The sequence below is a fragment of the Mytilus californianus genome, unplaced genomic scaffold (genome assembly GCF_021869535.1).
Source record: "Mytilus californianus isolate M0D057914Y unplaced genomic scaffold, xbMytCali1.0.p SCAF_5, whole genome shotgun sequence".
Classification (NCBI taxonomy): Eukaryota; Metazoa; Mollusca; class Bivalvia; order Mytilida; family Mytilidae; genus Mytilus; species Mytilus californianus.
Window position 1 is genome coordinate 49,416,661 of NW_026262701.1, and position 16,233 is coordinate 49,432,893.

The window sequence follows — 16,233 nt, forward strand, 5'->3', positions numbered from 1 at the left end:
ATTATAGTTTGTAATGCCACACACGTGTTTCGTTTACTATAGGACTCATCAAAGATACAAGGATTATAGTTTGTAATGCCACACACGTGTTTCGTTTACAATAGGACTCATCAAAGATACAAGGATTATAGTTTGTAATGCCACACACGTGTTTCGTTTACAATAGGACTCATCAAAGATACAAGGATTATAGTTTGTAATGCCACACATACGTTTCGTTTACTATAGGACTCATCAAAGATACAAGGATTATAGTTTGTAATGCCACACACGTGTTTCGTTTACTATAGGACTCATCAAAGATACACGGATTATAGTTTGTAATGCCACACACGCGTTTCGTTTACTATAGGACTCATCAAAGATACAAGGATTATAGTTTGTAATGCCACACACACGTTTCGTTTACAATAGGACTCATCAAAGATACAAGGATTATAGTTTGTAATGCCACACACACGTTTCGTTTACTATAGGACTCATCAAAGATACACGGATTATAGTTTGTAATGCCACACATACGTTTCGTTTACTATAGGACTCATCAAAGATACACCGATTATAGTTTGTAATGCCACACACACGTTTAGTTTACAATAGGACTCATCAAAGATACAAGGATTATAGTTTGTAATGCCACACACACGTTTCGTTTACTATAGGACTCATCAAAGATACAAGGATTATAGTTTGTAATGCCACACATACGTTTCGTTTACTATAGGACTCATCAAAGATACACCGATTATAGTTTGTAATGCCACACACACGTTTAGTTTACAATAGGACTCATCAAAGATACAATGATTATAGTTTGTAATGCCACACACACGTTTCGTTTACTATAGGACTCATCAAAGATACAAGGATTATAGTTTGTAATGCCACACACACGTTTCGTTTACAATAGGACTCATCAAAGATACACCGATTATAGTTTGTAATGCCACACACACGTTTCGTTTACTATAGGACTCATCAAAGATACAAGAATTATAGTTTGTAATGCCACACACACGTTTCGTTTACTATAGGACTCATCAAAGATACAAGGATTATAGTTTGTAATGCCACACACACGTTTAGTTTACAATAGGACTCATCAAAGATACAAGGATTATAGTTTGTAATGCCACACACACGTTTCGTTTACAATAGGACTCATCAAAGATACAAGGATTATAGTTTGTAATGCCACACACGTTTCGTTTACAATAGGACTCATCAAAGATACACGGATTATAGTTTGTAATGCCACACACACGTTTCGTTTACAATAGGACTCATCAAAGATACAAGGATTATAGTTTGTAATGCCACACACGTGTTTCGTTTACTATAAGACTCATCAAAGATACAAGGATTATAGTTTGTAATGCCACACACACGTTTCGTTTACAATAGGACTCATCAAAGATACAAGGATTATAGTTTGTAATGCCACACACGTGTTTCGTTTACTATAGGACTCATCAAAGATACAAGGGTTATAGTTTGTAATGCTACACACGTGTTCGTTTACAATAGGACTCATCAAAGATACAAGGATTATAGTTTGTAATGCCACACACACATTTCGTTTACTATAGGACTCATCAAAGATACAAGGATTATAGTTTGTAATGCCACACACGTGTTTCGTTTACTATAGGACTCATCAAAGATACAAGGATTATAGTTTGTAATGCCACACACACGTTTCGTTTACAATAGGACTCATCAAAGATACAAGGATTATAGTTTGTAATGCCACACACACGTTTCGTTTACAATAGGACTCATCAAAGATACAATGATTATAGTTTGTAATGCCACACACGTGTTTCGTTTACTATAGGACTCATCAAAGATACAAGGATTATAGTTTGTAATGCCACACACACGTTTCGTTTACAATAGGACTCATCAAAGATACAAGGATTATAGTTTGTAATGCCACACACACGTTTCGTTTACAATAGGACTCATCAAAGATACAAGGATTATAGTTTGTAATGCCACACACACGTTTCGTTTACTATAGGACTCATCAAAGATACAAGGATTATAGTTTGTAATGCCACACACACGTTTCGTTTACTATAGGACTCATCAAAGATACAAGGATTATAGTTTGTAATGCCACACACGTGTTTCGTTTACTATAGGACTCATCAAAGATACAAAGATTATAGTTTGTAATGCCACACACACGTTTCGTTTACTATAGGACTCATCAAAGATACAAGGATTATAGTTTGTAATGCCACACACACGTTTCGTTTACAATAGGACTCATCAAAGATACACCGATTATAGTTTGTAATGCCACACACGCGTTTCGTTTACTATAGGACTCATCAAAGATACAAGGATTATAGTTTGTAATGCCACACACGCGTTTCGTTTACTATAGGACTCATCAAAGATACAAGGATTATAGTTTGTAATGCCACACACGTGTTTCGTTTACTATAAGACTCATCAAAGATACAAGGATTATAGTTTGTAATGCCACACACACGTTTCTTTTACTATAGGACTCATCAAAGATACAAGGATTATAGTTTGTAATGCCACACACGTGTTTCGTTTACTATAAGACTCATCAAAGATACAAGGATTATAGTTTGTAATGCCACACACACGTTTCGTTTACTATAGGACTCATCAAAGATACAAGGATTATAGTTTGTAATGCCACACACGCGTTTCGTTTACTATAGGACTCATCAAAGATACAAGGATTATAGTTTGTAATGCCACACACACGTTTCGTTTACTATAGGACTCATCAAAGATACAAGGATTATAGTTTGTAATGCCACACACACGTTTCGTTTACAACAGGACTCATCAAAGATACAATGATTATAGTTTGTAATGCCACACACACGTTTCTTTTACTATAGGACTCATCAAAGATACAAGGATTATAGTTTGTAATGCCACACACGCGTTTCGTTTACTATAGGACTCATCAAAGATACAAGGATTATAGTTTGTAATGCCACACACACGTTTCGTTTACTATAGGACTCATCAAAGATACAAGGATTATAGTTTGTAATGCCACACACACGTTTCGTTTACAATAGGACTCATCAAAGATACAAGGATTATAGTTTGTAATGCCACACACACGTTTCTTTTACTATAGGACTCATCAAAGATACAAGGATTATAGTTTGTAATGCCACACACGTGTTTCGTTTACAACAGGACTCATCAAAGATACAATGATTATAGTTTGTAATGCCACACACACGTTTCTTTTACTATAGGACTCATCAAAGATACAAGGATTATAGTTTGTAATGCCACACACGCGTTTCGTTTACAATACGACTCATCAAAGATACAAGGATTATAGTTTGTAATGCCACACACGTGTTTCGTTTACTATAGGACTCATCAAAGATACAAGGATTATAGTTTGTAATGCCACACACGTGTTTCGTTTACAATAGGACTCATCAAAGATACAAGGATTATAGTTTGTAATGCCACACATACGTTTCGTTTACTATAGGACTCATCAAAGATACACCGATTATAGTTTGTAATGCCACACACACGTTTAGTTTACAATAGGACTCATCAAAGATACAAGGATTATAGTTTGTAATGCCACACACACGTTTCGTTTACAATAGGACTCATCAAAGATACACCGATTATAGTTTGTAATGCCACACACGTGTTTCGTTTACTATAGGACTCATCAAAGATACACGGATTATAGTTTGTAATGCCACACACGTGTTTCGTTTACTATAGGACTCATCAAAGATACAAGGATTATAGTTTGTAATGCCACACACACGTTTCGTTTACTATAAGACTCATCAAAGATACAAGGATTATAGTTTGTAATGCCACACACACGTTTCGTTTACAATAGGACTCATCAAAGATACACCGATTATAGTTTGTAATGCCACACACGCGTTTCGTTTACTATAGGACTCATCAAAGATACAAGGATTATAGTTTGTAATGCCACACACGCGTTTCGTTTACTATAAGACTCATCAAAGATACAAGGATTATAGTTTGTAATGCCACACACGTGTTTCGTTTACTATAGGACTCATCAAAGATACACGGATTATAGTTTGTAATGCCACACACACGTTTCGTTTACAATAGGACTCATCAAAGATACACCGATTATAGTTTGTAATGCCACACACGTGTTTCGTTTACTATAGGACTCATCAAAGATACACGGATTATAGTTTGTAATGCCACACACACGTTTCGTTTACTATAGGACTCATCAAAGATACACGGATTATAGTTTGTAATGCCACACACACGTTTCGTTTACTATAGGACTCATCAAAGATACAAGGATTATAGTGTGTAATGCCACACACACGTTTAGTTTACTATAGGACTCATCAAAGATACAAGGATTATAGTTTGTAATGCCACACACACGTTTAGTTTACAATAGGACTCATCAAAGATACAAGGATTATAGTTTGTAATGCCACACACACGTTTCGTTTACAATAGGACTCATCAAAGATACAATGATTATAGTTTGTAATGCCACACACGTGTTTCGTTTACTATAGGACTCATCAAAGATACAAGGATTATAGTTTGTAATGCCACACACACGTTTAGTTTACAATAGGACTCATCAAAGATACAAGGATTATAGTTTGTAATGCCACACACACGTTTCGTTTACTATAGGACTCATCAAAGATACAAGGATTATAGTTTGTAATGCCACACACGTGTTTCGTTTACTATAGGACTCATCAAAGATACAAGGATTATAGTTTGTAATGCCACACACACGTTTCGTTTACAATAGGACTCATCAAAGATACACCGATTATAGTTTGTAATGCCACACACACGTTTCGTTTACTATAGGATTCATCAAAGATACAAGGATTATAGTTTGTAATGCCACACACGTTTCGTTTACAATAGGACTCATCAAAGATACAAGGATTATAGTTTGTAATGCCACACACGCGTTTCGTTTACAATAGGACTCATCAAAGATACAATGATTATAGTTTGTAATGCCACACACACGTTTCGTTTACAATAGGACTCATCAAAGATACAAGGATTATAGTTTGTAATGCCACACACACGTTTCGTTTACTATAGGACTCATCAAAGATACAAGGATTATAGTTTGTAATGCCACACACACGTTTCGTTTACAATAGGACTCATCAAAGATACAAGGATTATAGTTTGTAATGCCACACACACGTTTCGTTTACTATAGGACTCATCAAAGATACAAGGATTATAGTTTGTAATGCCACACACACGTTTCGTTTACTATAGGACTCATCAAAGATACAAGGATTATAGTTTGTAATGCCACACACGTGTTTCGTTTACTATAAGACTCATCAAAGATACACCGATTATAGTTTGTAATGCCACACACGCGTTTCGTTTACTATAGGACTCATCAAAGATACAAGGATTATAGTTTGTAATGCCACACACGTGTTTCGTTTACTATAAGACTCATCAAAGATACACCGATTATAGTTTGTAATGCCACACACGCGTTTCGTTTACTATAGGACTCATCAAAGATACACGGATTATAGTTTGTAATGCCACACACGCGATTAGTTTACTATAAAACTCATCAGTGGCAATGTAGTAAAACAAAACAAAAAGTAAAATAACAAAAATACCGAACTCAAAGGAAAATTCAAATCGGAAAATCCCTTAACAAATGGCAAAATCAAAAGCTCAAACACATCAAACGAATGGAAAACAACTGTCATATTCCTGACTTGGTACAGGCATTTTCTTATGTAGAAAATGGTGGATTTAACCTGATTTTATGGCTATCTATGACAGTCAAGTGTAAAATCCAAATGAAACACTAAGTTGAGGAGCACTGCAGGCCAAAAGATCCGAAGTTACAAATATTTAAGACAGAGAGACAATACTATGGCAGAGAGAAACAAGATCAATATTATGAATAGTCCTGCATCGTAAGGGACTGGTAAAAAGCCTTGAGCGCAATCAGGTTTGGAAAAGTTAGAATTTCGTCCAATCAATCAAAATATGAATATAGTAGGTTCCATGGTAATAAAGCAAGAGAGATGCCATCAACAATAAATTTAAGAAAGACTTGGCATATGCATACATATGTTTCATTGTTATTTTTGGAAACCATTTGTTCTACTCTATGCGTTTGAAATAGACAGAATAAAGGAGTCGATCGCTAACTCCTTACCTCGGAGACACAGGAAAAAAATTTGAACAGACAAAAAAGTCCACAAAACGCTATAAAGAAAACCTAAGATTGTAAGGCGAATCTCAACAAAATTAGGGTTGAAATCAGCTTCTCTGGAAATGTAACTTTTGCAGTCTTAACCAATTAAATTAATCAATGTGCAACCTGTTGTTCCAATTCCCTCAGGTAAAATTGATATTGCATGGTTTTAGCATATTCCTCCAAAGTTCTCTTTTGGAAAATTGTTCTTCCAACAGACTGTTACATTTTTGTCTTTCATAAATTTAAATGCCAACATATTCTATTCTTCAGAAATATTCTTATTGCATTGTATCAATTTTATGCAAAGGAGCCACTAGTTTATATTTTATCTGGTAGAATTTCTTGGTCCATCTTTTCAAACTTTTACCTTCTGTTTCAAGAAAATTACAAATTTGGATAACTGACTAGTGTTCATTGAAAGTTAAAAATTAGTTGAAACTCTGGATTTTTTCAAACCAATGCAAAGACAGCATATGCCAGGTACTCTTTTGATTTTTTTGGCTTTAATTGATCTACAACATTGTAATTGAGTAACCTTCTAATTTGACACTAGCACCACTGGTTAATCATATGAGGATGAAACGCATGTCTGACATACTTAACTATTAACATATCTTTTATGACTTTATAAGGAGAAAAGGATAATTCAGGACTTCTCACATTTTTTTTCTTAAATACATGAAAATGGGTAACATGGAATTAAATGCATAATCCAAACTTAAACTGTTTGTAAACTCACAAATGAATTACCAAGCCCCAAATTACTATTGTTATATATTAATAAATGTCTATAAAAATTTACAAAAAAGAACACAAAAAAAAACAGTTTAAGGGTTATCTTTACCTATAGGCAAAAATTGCCGTGTTTTCATCACAAAATATACTCTTGTACAGCGTGTGCTTCTGGATAAGTTTTTAGGCCTGGCAGTAACTAGATAATTGAATTTCAAATGCAATTTTTTGGGCGTTTCAGAAAATTGAAAATTTTTGTTCCAGTCGAAGGTGCTAAAATAAACTAAGTTGAGTGATGTTTAAGAAGTTCCCCTTATGTAATAATTGTTGTAAAAACAGTATTAATCGACATTGACAATACAGGGACAATTGATATCTGAGTATTTGAGTGGATCCTCAAGGTTAATCAAGGTATTTCTTTCACAGGCTTGAAAAAAGTCTACAGCAAAATTTAGTCTGAAAAACATGAATTTAAAATTTGTTTATCCAGTTCCTGCCATGCCTCAAAACTTTTCCAGATGCACATATTTTGTGGTGAAAACATGGCCATTTTTGCCTAAAGGTAAAGATAAACCTTTAAGTCTTCTAGGAGACAGGGTCTCCTTTAACATGTAAGACCAGCATATTTTATGTACATCCTAATGTAGTTTCTAAATCTCTGTAAATTTTCATCAAAATCTGCCTAGCTGTTTAGTTGAAGTCAAGCATTAGAAAGACTATTACCACATAATTTTTATACAATATTTAAGTTGGTAAGTTATAACATGTGGAAGTGGGAATAAATTTCGTTAAGCACATCCTCACGTAGTGTTCTACAACTGTGAAAATACACTCATCATAGATAACAGAATAACGATTTTGCACGTCAGACGCAAGTTTAGTCTACACAAGACTCATCAGTGACCCTTGAATCAAAAAAGGTTAAAACAGCCAAAAAAAGTACGAAGTTGAAGAGTATTGAGAACTCAAAATTCCAAAAGGTTTGGCCAAATATAGCTAAGATAATCTATTCCTGTGGTAGAAAATTCTTTGTATTTCGAAAATTTCAAAGTTTTGTAAACAGTTAATTTATAATTATGACTACATCAATGATAATTCATGTCAACACAGAAATTTCTTCAATATCCGTAAAGGCATTTAAAGGGAGTAGTGCTTTCAACATATAATCACATGCTTCAATTATCAATAATGTAAATTTGTTTCAACATGTTGGACAGGTTTAATATTCATTTGTGTTCTACAGCTGTTTTAAGTTTCATCAATATCTGTGAAGCTGTTTTGGAGTTGCCCCTTATGAGACTATTACCACTTATTGCAATGTTGAAGTAGACTCGATAATCTCCCAATAATGGACCAGAACTATGTTTGCACATGGCTTACAAGGCACATGGTCAGACAGATGAATGAACTGAAAGATTAACTTCAACACACACCCCTCCCCTTCCAAAACAAAAAACAAAAACAAAAAACAAAAATAATAAGAAATAAATTTTAGTTTTCAGTGTGTATAATAACATTAAAGAAGGAAAAACAGATAAGAAACTAAGATACATATTTGTTTTATTTGAAATTTGTTGATTAAATCACAGACACTGACATAATAAATACATGATTCTACATTAATGATCATGGTCTATATTAATGATCACAATTTACATTTAATGATTATGTACAGAAATGTTATATTAATGATTATATGTACAATTTTCAACCTTTAATCTGCTTATTGCAGTATACATTAACAAAACATGGTACCCTGGAATGCAAAACAAACAATATTAACAACATCTCAATGAAAACTATTTCTGTGCAACCCATGTAATCAATGGAAAGTGGCTTTTCCTGATTTTTTTCTAAACAGAAAAGCACTTCAGACGCATGAGATTTTATAGTGTTGTTTTCAATTTTTTCACCTCTGCTTTAAAATTTTGTCATGTGGAAATATTCATCCATTTTGTTCTATAAACTTTTCTAATTTCTATTTTATTTTTATCAAATGAATTTTGCTGTCTCTTAGGGAACAAATGACATCAGGACAAATATAGATGATATCACCACACAAGTGCAATATCAAAAGTTTGGAATGTTCGTGCTTCTTTTGAAAAAAATCACACAATTTCAAAACATAATTTGACAACCATCAAACCTGTTAAAACAAAAACCACTTTCCAAGGTGAATGGGTCACATAATACATTATACTTTAAAATGGGAGGAGCTAACAAATAACAGCACTTCAAAATGGGAGGAGCTTAAAGCTTATAGAATTTACAATATCAATGTGATAAAAAAATATTTTAAAAACTTAAAAGTTTAAATAGAAATTAATAATTCCTATAGATGAAATGACAGAAAATTGAATCTGATTCCACTAGAATGCTGGGTCATAGAACACACAAGTTATTTAAGTTTTTAAACCCTCACCAACCTGTCAATGTCTGTTGTCTAACAACAGTTACTATAAATATCTAAAATACTAATATAAAAGGTTCAAAATTAAATAAATAATTTGATACAATGTAAGAGATGGGGTAAAAGGAAACAAGGATAATCTCACATTTGTACCCATCTTAATTGCATGTTGAACCATTATTTAAACTATTTAAATATAGTGAAAACTTCTTTTTTGTTCTAGTTTCATCCATGCAAACTTTCCTTCTTTCAAGAATCTTTTATTGTTCTTTGATAGTATTTCAATTTGTGAATAAAACAGAAAAACATAAAATCCAGGATGCCTGTCTAATTGGAAAACAGATTTTGACAGGAAGTAGATCCTTTTCCACAGGTTTCAATCTATATCGTATAGGGGTACAAATGTGAGGAAAAGTATGTTTTCATTACCTGGATCCTAATTTTAATTAACTGTTTTGAAACATTGAAAAAAAGAAGCATTTCTAATCATCACAAGAGTGCACACGTTGAAATGTCTCGCCTTCTTTACTAATCATTTATATTATGTTGATAGTCCTAAATATAAAGCTTTATTACAACTGTCACATAAACTTAACATTAACCAAGTAAACTAAACATTGACCAATGAACCATGAAAATGAGGTTAAGGTCAGATGAACCATGCTAGGCAGGCATGTACAGCTAACAATTCTTCCATACAACAAATATAGTTGACCTATTGTTTATAGTTTAAGAAAAACAGACCAAAACACATAAACTTAACACTGAGCAATGAACCTTGAAAATGAGGTCAAGGTCAAATAAAACCTGCCTGACTGACATATAGATCATAAAATATTTCCATACACCAAATATAGTTGAACTATTGCATATAGTATTAGAAAAAAAGACAAAATCTCAAAAACTTAACTTTAACCACTGATCCATGAAAATGAGGTCAAGGTCAGATGACACCTGCCAGCTAGACATGTACACCTTACAATCATTCCATACACCAAATATAGTAGACCTATTGCATACAGTATAAGAAAAACAGACCAAAACACAAAAACTAAACACTGAGCAATGCACCTTGAAAATGAGGTCAAGGTCAAATAAAACCTGCCTGACTGACATATAGATCATAAAATATTTCCATACACCAAATATAGTTGAACTATTACATATAGTATTAGAAAAAAAGACCAAAACTCAAAAACTTAACTTTGACCACTGAACCATGAAAATGAGGTCAAGGTCAGATGACACCTGCCAGCTAGACATGTACACCTTACAATCATTCCATACACCAAATATAGTAGACCTATTGCATACAGTATAAGAAAAACAGACCAAAACACAAAAACTTAACTATAACCACTGAACCATGAAAATGAGGTCAAGGTCAGATGACACCTGCCAGTTGGACATGTACACCTTACAGTCCTTCCATACACCGAATATACTTGACCTATTGCTTATAGTATCTGAGATATGGACTTGACCACCAAAACTTAACCTTGTTCACTGATCCATAAAATGAGGTCGAGGTCAAGTGAAAACTGTCTGACGGGCATGAGGACCTTGCAAGGTACGCACATACCAAATATAGTTATCCTATTACTTATAATAAGAGAGAATTTAACATTACAAAAAATCTTAACTTTTTTTTCAAGTAGTCACTGAACCATGAAAATGAGGTCAAGGACATTGGACATGTGACTGACCGAAACTTCCTAACATGAGGCATCCATATACAAAGTATGAAGCATCCAGATCTTCCACCTTCTAAAATATAAAGCTTTTAAGAAGTTAGATAACGCCGCCGCCGCCACCGGATCACTATCCCTATGTCGAGCTTTCTGCGACAACAGTCGCAGGCTCGACAATAAAATCCTAACTTTTACCTTACCTAACAACACATCAAATGTTTCAGACAGACTAAAATGATGTACTAAATGTTAAAATTAAACCAACACAACATTCATCATGTGCTATTTCTTTAAGCACAAATCACTTTGAAATAAGCCCTGAATTATGCTGATCAAACACTCTGAACACAATGGCAATGTATCTTCCATGAATTAATACACTCAAAGAATATCATGATGACCACTGAAAGATTAATATGCCTGTTTGTAAAGGTGTTGTTACAAAGACAAAACAAGTGATTTTGTTAATACAACTTTGAAACATGTATAGTGTGTGCTCAGGTTTCTAACACAAAAACTATTGTTTGCCATAATTACAAAGGATTTCTCTCACTTGCGTTTAGAAAAACGTATTTACTTATAAAGATATTTTTATTTTGTGATATTTTTTTTTTTTATTAGAGCTAAGTATTACATTTTTTGTGTAATAATGTTTGAATCATAACCAGTACAAAATTGTTCAAAAGTTTACCTTTCCTCAAAACAGAATATCAAATCATATTATTTAGTATATGAGCCATGTCGGATATAAATTGTCCATATGCAAGAGTACATATACATGTACATGTGTAAGACATTGGTAAATTTTAAAACATTCAAATACGAAATAAAAGATGAATTTTGGTCTGTTTTGTGGGGTTCTTATAACAACTCAAATTACAGTTACAGACTTTTCATAAGAGATTTTTATAACCAGAAATAGGTTAGCAGATGTATTGATATTTATTTACATAAGGTTGATTTCTATACGACCCAGCTCATATATAATTTATCATTTTTTTTTCCAGCACTTTTTTTTCCAAACCAATATAACATTAGTTCAAATATTTTCTCATTCATTTCAGAGGTTTCTCAACAAGAACCTTAACATATTTTTTATTTATTTATCAGACTTATCTAACATACATTAAATGCAATTATTATGGATATTGAAACATTTCATTATTTTTTCACTAATTGAAGTGGTCTTCCTTTGAGCAGAAACAGATATAATATTAAGTTATATTTGTTAATATGCTTCCTGAGAAACCTCTGTGTTATTGATTGATCTAATGATTAAAACATAACTTCCTTAACATACAACATTAAACACTGATGTACTAATACCACCATCAAAGTATCATGAACACAGTCAATAAAATGCAAAATAACAAAGTATCACAGATTTCAAATCTCTTATATTGTAGAGAAAAAAGAATATTAAAATGACTCATATCAACAATTTTCTAACACTATTCCAGCATATTTGTTTTTTATTTCTCCGCCAGATTGCACAATAAAGTCTAAAATGACAATATTGATCGAAACACAATCTGAGACTGAAATGTTTAGCAGAAAAAGGATAATTGGATCATTTTTTTGTACATAAAAAAAAATTTATCAGATTTTCTTTAAATTCCTGTAATCAATTCATGTATGTTCAGTCATTTCCAAACAATTCAGTATTAAATATTTCACACAGGTAAATACAGCTATCAAACATGCTGAAAAGGGACTACTAGTAGCTAGTTTTCTGCTGACTGCATGTCATGTCTTTATTTAGATTGTTCCTTTCTGTACTGATATTTCAGTTTTTCCTTTCTGTACTGATATTTCAGTTGTTCCTTTCTGTACTGATATTTCAGTTTTTCCTTTCTGTACTGATATTTCAGTTTTTCCTTTCTGTACTGATGTTTCAGTTTTTCCTTTCTGTACTGATATTTCAGTTTTTCCTTTCTGTACTGATATTTCAGTTTTTCCTTTCTGTACTGATATTTCAGTTTTTCCTTTCTGTACTGATATTTCAGTTTTTCCTTTCTGTACTGATATTTCAGTTTTTCCTTTCTGTACTGATATTTCAGTTTTTCCTTTCTGTACTGATGTTTCAGTTTTTCCTTTCTGTACTGATATTTCAGTTTTTCCTTTCTGTACTGATATTTCAGTTTTTCCTTTCTGTACTGATATTTCAGTTTTTCCTTTCTGTACTATTGTTTCAACAACAAAAAAAACTGAGTCAAAAATATTTGAATTCCCTTTGCCAAGTTCTTTTCTTGCTTTTGATTGCACAAACTTTACCATTTTCATTCCCAAAAAATAAAATAATAGCAATCGTAAGCAATTCTACTTTTAGTTGAGGAGTGTTCATTGTATCTCTAAAAGACAAAACTGCAGAAAATATTTTTCTTTATGGCATAGCTTTTATATTGGGTTTCACTAATACCAGCATAAAATTATCAATGACCATATTTGATAAAACTAAATTATTGCTTTGAAGAGCTTTCTGATTGAGTTCTAATATCTTGTTACATGTACATGATCCAGAAAACCTTATCATCCATAATCTCTGAAATTGTTTCCTCAAAGAAGCTAGCTGCTCACATGTAGTTTTTATTTGGGCCAATGTTGAAGGATGTTTCAATGTTGTTGGCCTTCTTATTTTTTAGATTGGTACCAAAATAACAAGTTTTCAAGTGGCATATTCATAAAATAGAACTCAGTTGGCTACATGGTTTCATATAAGTGGCCATCTTAAACATTAGTAAATAAATCACAAATTCAGGTCAGGACATCCAAACTGAGTTTGTTCGATTTGGACAATGGCATTTTGAAAAGAAGTTGTCACCTTTCAATTTCTACACTGGACGAAAAAAGGCCTGAATTGTTTTTATTATTGCATTCTTTATATATTGAACTCTGTTTATAATATGCATATAATAACTTTTAATGGTAGGCACACAAAATGCATATCATCTTTAGCTTGTCATAAATAAATTAAGTAAATATTATCCAAAAGAGGGGGAACAGCCATCAAACATTACATTTTAAGCAACTGTTTACATATCATGAAAAGAAGTGTGAATGAAATTCACTCATAGGGTATTTAATTTTAAGGCTCTCATGGGTAGCAAAAATCCACAGAAGCCAAGAAATCTTACTTGACACTTAATATACAATTCTAATGAAATCAGTCTAAAAATTAGTGTGCACTTTAATTCTTTGTCAATAAAATACCTCCCCCTTTCTACAAAACTAACATGTAAAGAGTCTTCCCAATATCAATACCTTTTCACTCTTGAAGCAGGGCAATCTTATATAATAATGTATATCACTAATAAAAGCATACGACTGTTACACAAATAACAAGCATTACATAACAATGGAACAATATCATGATACATCATTGACGACAATGACACTCGGAGAGTTATGTTTTTGCAGCACCATCTGACTAGAGTCTGACATGTAGGTCACAAACACTGATAGTCTATTGAGGTTAAATATCCCTGGTTTACTGAAGCCTGCTGACAATCTGACAGGTTTCTGTTGATTAGGTTCTATTTTCAGTTGTGTCATAGTCTGGCTCACCCAATTAAAACAGCTACTGTGACTAGGGTAGGCTTGGTTTGTGAAAAGATTTTCTGGTCGGGAATTAAGTCTGAAAAAAATTAATATTTGGACCAATTAATAACTCAGAAGTTGCAAGTTACAAGATTGTGCAAAAATTCAGGTAATGAAATATTTTTCAATCTTTTATAACAGTTTATGAAGTGTAACAATTCAATATATGACTGTGAAAAGTACAGTAGAACCTTGAATTCTGATACTAATAACTATCATGCAATTCCCCTTAATAACAGATATGGATATATATATCAATCATAGTGAAGTCATATTTAACCTGCTTCACTTTTTAAGATTTCTGATAGAAATTTGGTCCATTTAGACAGGCATGCAGAGCAGACAGTAGATATTTACCTGTCAGGTGATTTACTGGTGTCTATTAAGACCTCCACAGGAACTTTGGAACAGTTGTGTAACATCACAACCACAGGTACAATACACACTCTTAAAAATATAAAAGTTTTCTCATGTACATACGATATTGATGGCTTTCATTGAAATAGCATGATACAATACATTGTGTAACATAACACTGTCAATTGTGAATTCTAGTGCAGGACATAGTCAAACAAAAACAATCAAACATTTGTATACACACTAATTAAATGTGATTATATCCTGAAGTTTATTTTGCATTTTTAGGGGGGGTTGTAATGGTCATGTGGAAATGTGGACAACAGAATATTTTTAGTGAAGGAACATTTCATGCAAATGCAAACTGAATTTCCAGCATTCCTTTTGCATGACAATAAAACAATGACAAATAAATAAGATGCTGTCAAAATAACAGAAATTTAGGTATTCCTCACAAAGTGTCATTGTTAAAGCAATCCCTGGCCAAAACACCTGTACAACACATAAAGTTTGAAATTGTCTAAAATCAAACTTATCTCCTATTTCTTAATTAGAAACAACATGTGAAATTTTGAAAAGAATTAATCAAAAAGTTTGGAAGTTATCATATTACTTACCTTGATGACCTGAAATTGTGTGTTATGTTACTTTTATGGCTAAAACTAATATCCACCAGTTGTGTAGTTACTTCGGAGTCTAATTTTTTGTTTTCATCTTCATCTTCTTCAGTTTTTATAAACTTTAAAGGTGGTGGGTCAGGTTTTATCTACAATCAAAGCAATAACGTAATAATGATCATACAAAAAAACTTATGCCTTAGGTTTAAATCCTCAAACATTGAAACATTTTCAAAAATTTCTGCTGTCCCTTTTTTGCAGGAAATCAGACACTGGTAAGTACTCAGCTACAACTGATGATGAATGGATGGCTGTCAAAACATCCACCAGACAATATTTCAACCATATTTATTGAAAAAAAAATGTGATATGAATATAAACCCTCAACAAGACTGACAATCTGAGCTATTTGTGAATGGGAATTTATACTTTAATTTGTATAATTCATAATAAAATATTGTTTACAGTAAGTGATTTTTTCAAAGGACTAGCTCACAAGGTAAGCTAGCAAGACAGGTCATTTCACGACAAAAAATAACTGAAAGTTTTAAAATCGTACTAAAA

At 32.7% G+C, this 16,233-nt stretch overlaps 1 protein-coding gene across 3 annotated transcripts in view; it reads right to left on the reverse strand.

The window, feature by feature from the left end:
* Positions 1–8,540: 8,540 nt before the first annotated feature.
* LOC127702394 (trafficking protein particle complex subunit 8-like) overlaps positions 8,541–16,233 on the reverse strand; it is a 56,750-nt gene continuing 49,057 nt past the window's right edge. For all 3 annotated transcript variants that reach the window (XM_052206592.1, XM_052206593.1, XM_052206591.1), the window contains 3 exons: positions 15,670–15,818; positions 15,053–15,142; positions 8,541–14,732 (listed from right to left, as the gene is read on the reverse strand). In XM_052206592.1, coding sequence (XP_052062552.1) covers positions 14,465–14,732; positions 15,053–15,142; positions 15,670–15,818 — 507 coding nt within the window. In that variant the 3' untranslated portion in view covers positions 8,541–14,464. The remainder of the gene's footprint in view (positions 14,733–15,052; positions 15,143–15,669; positions 15,819–16,233) is intronic.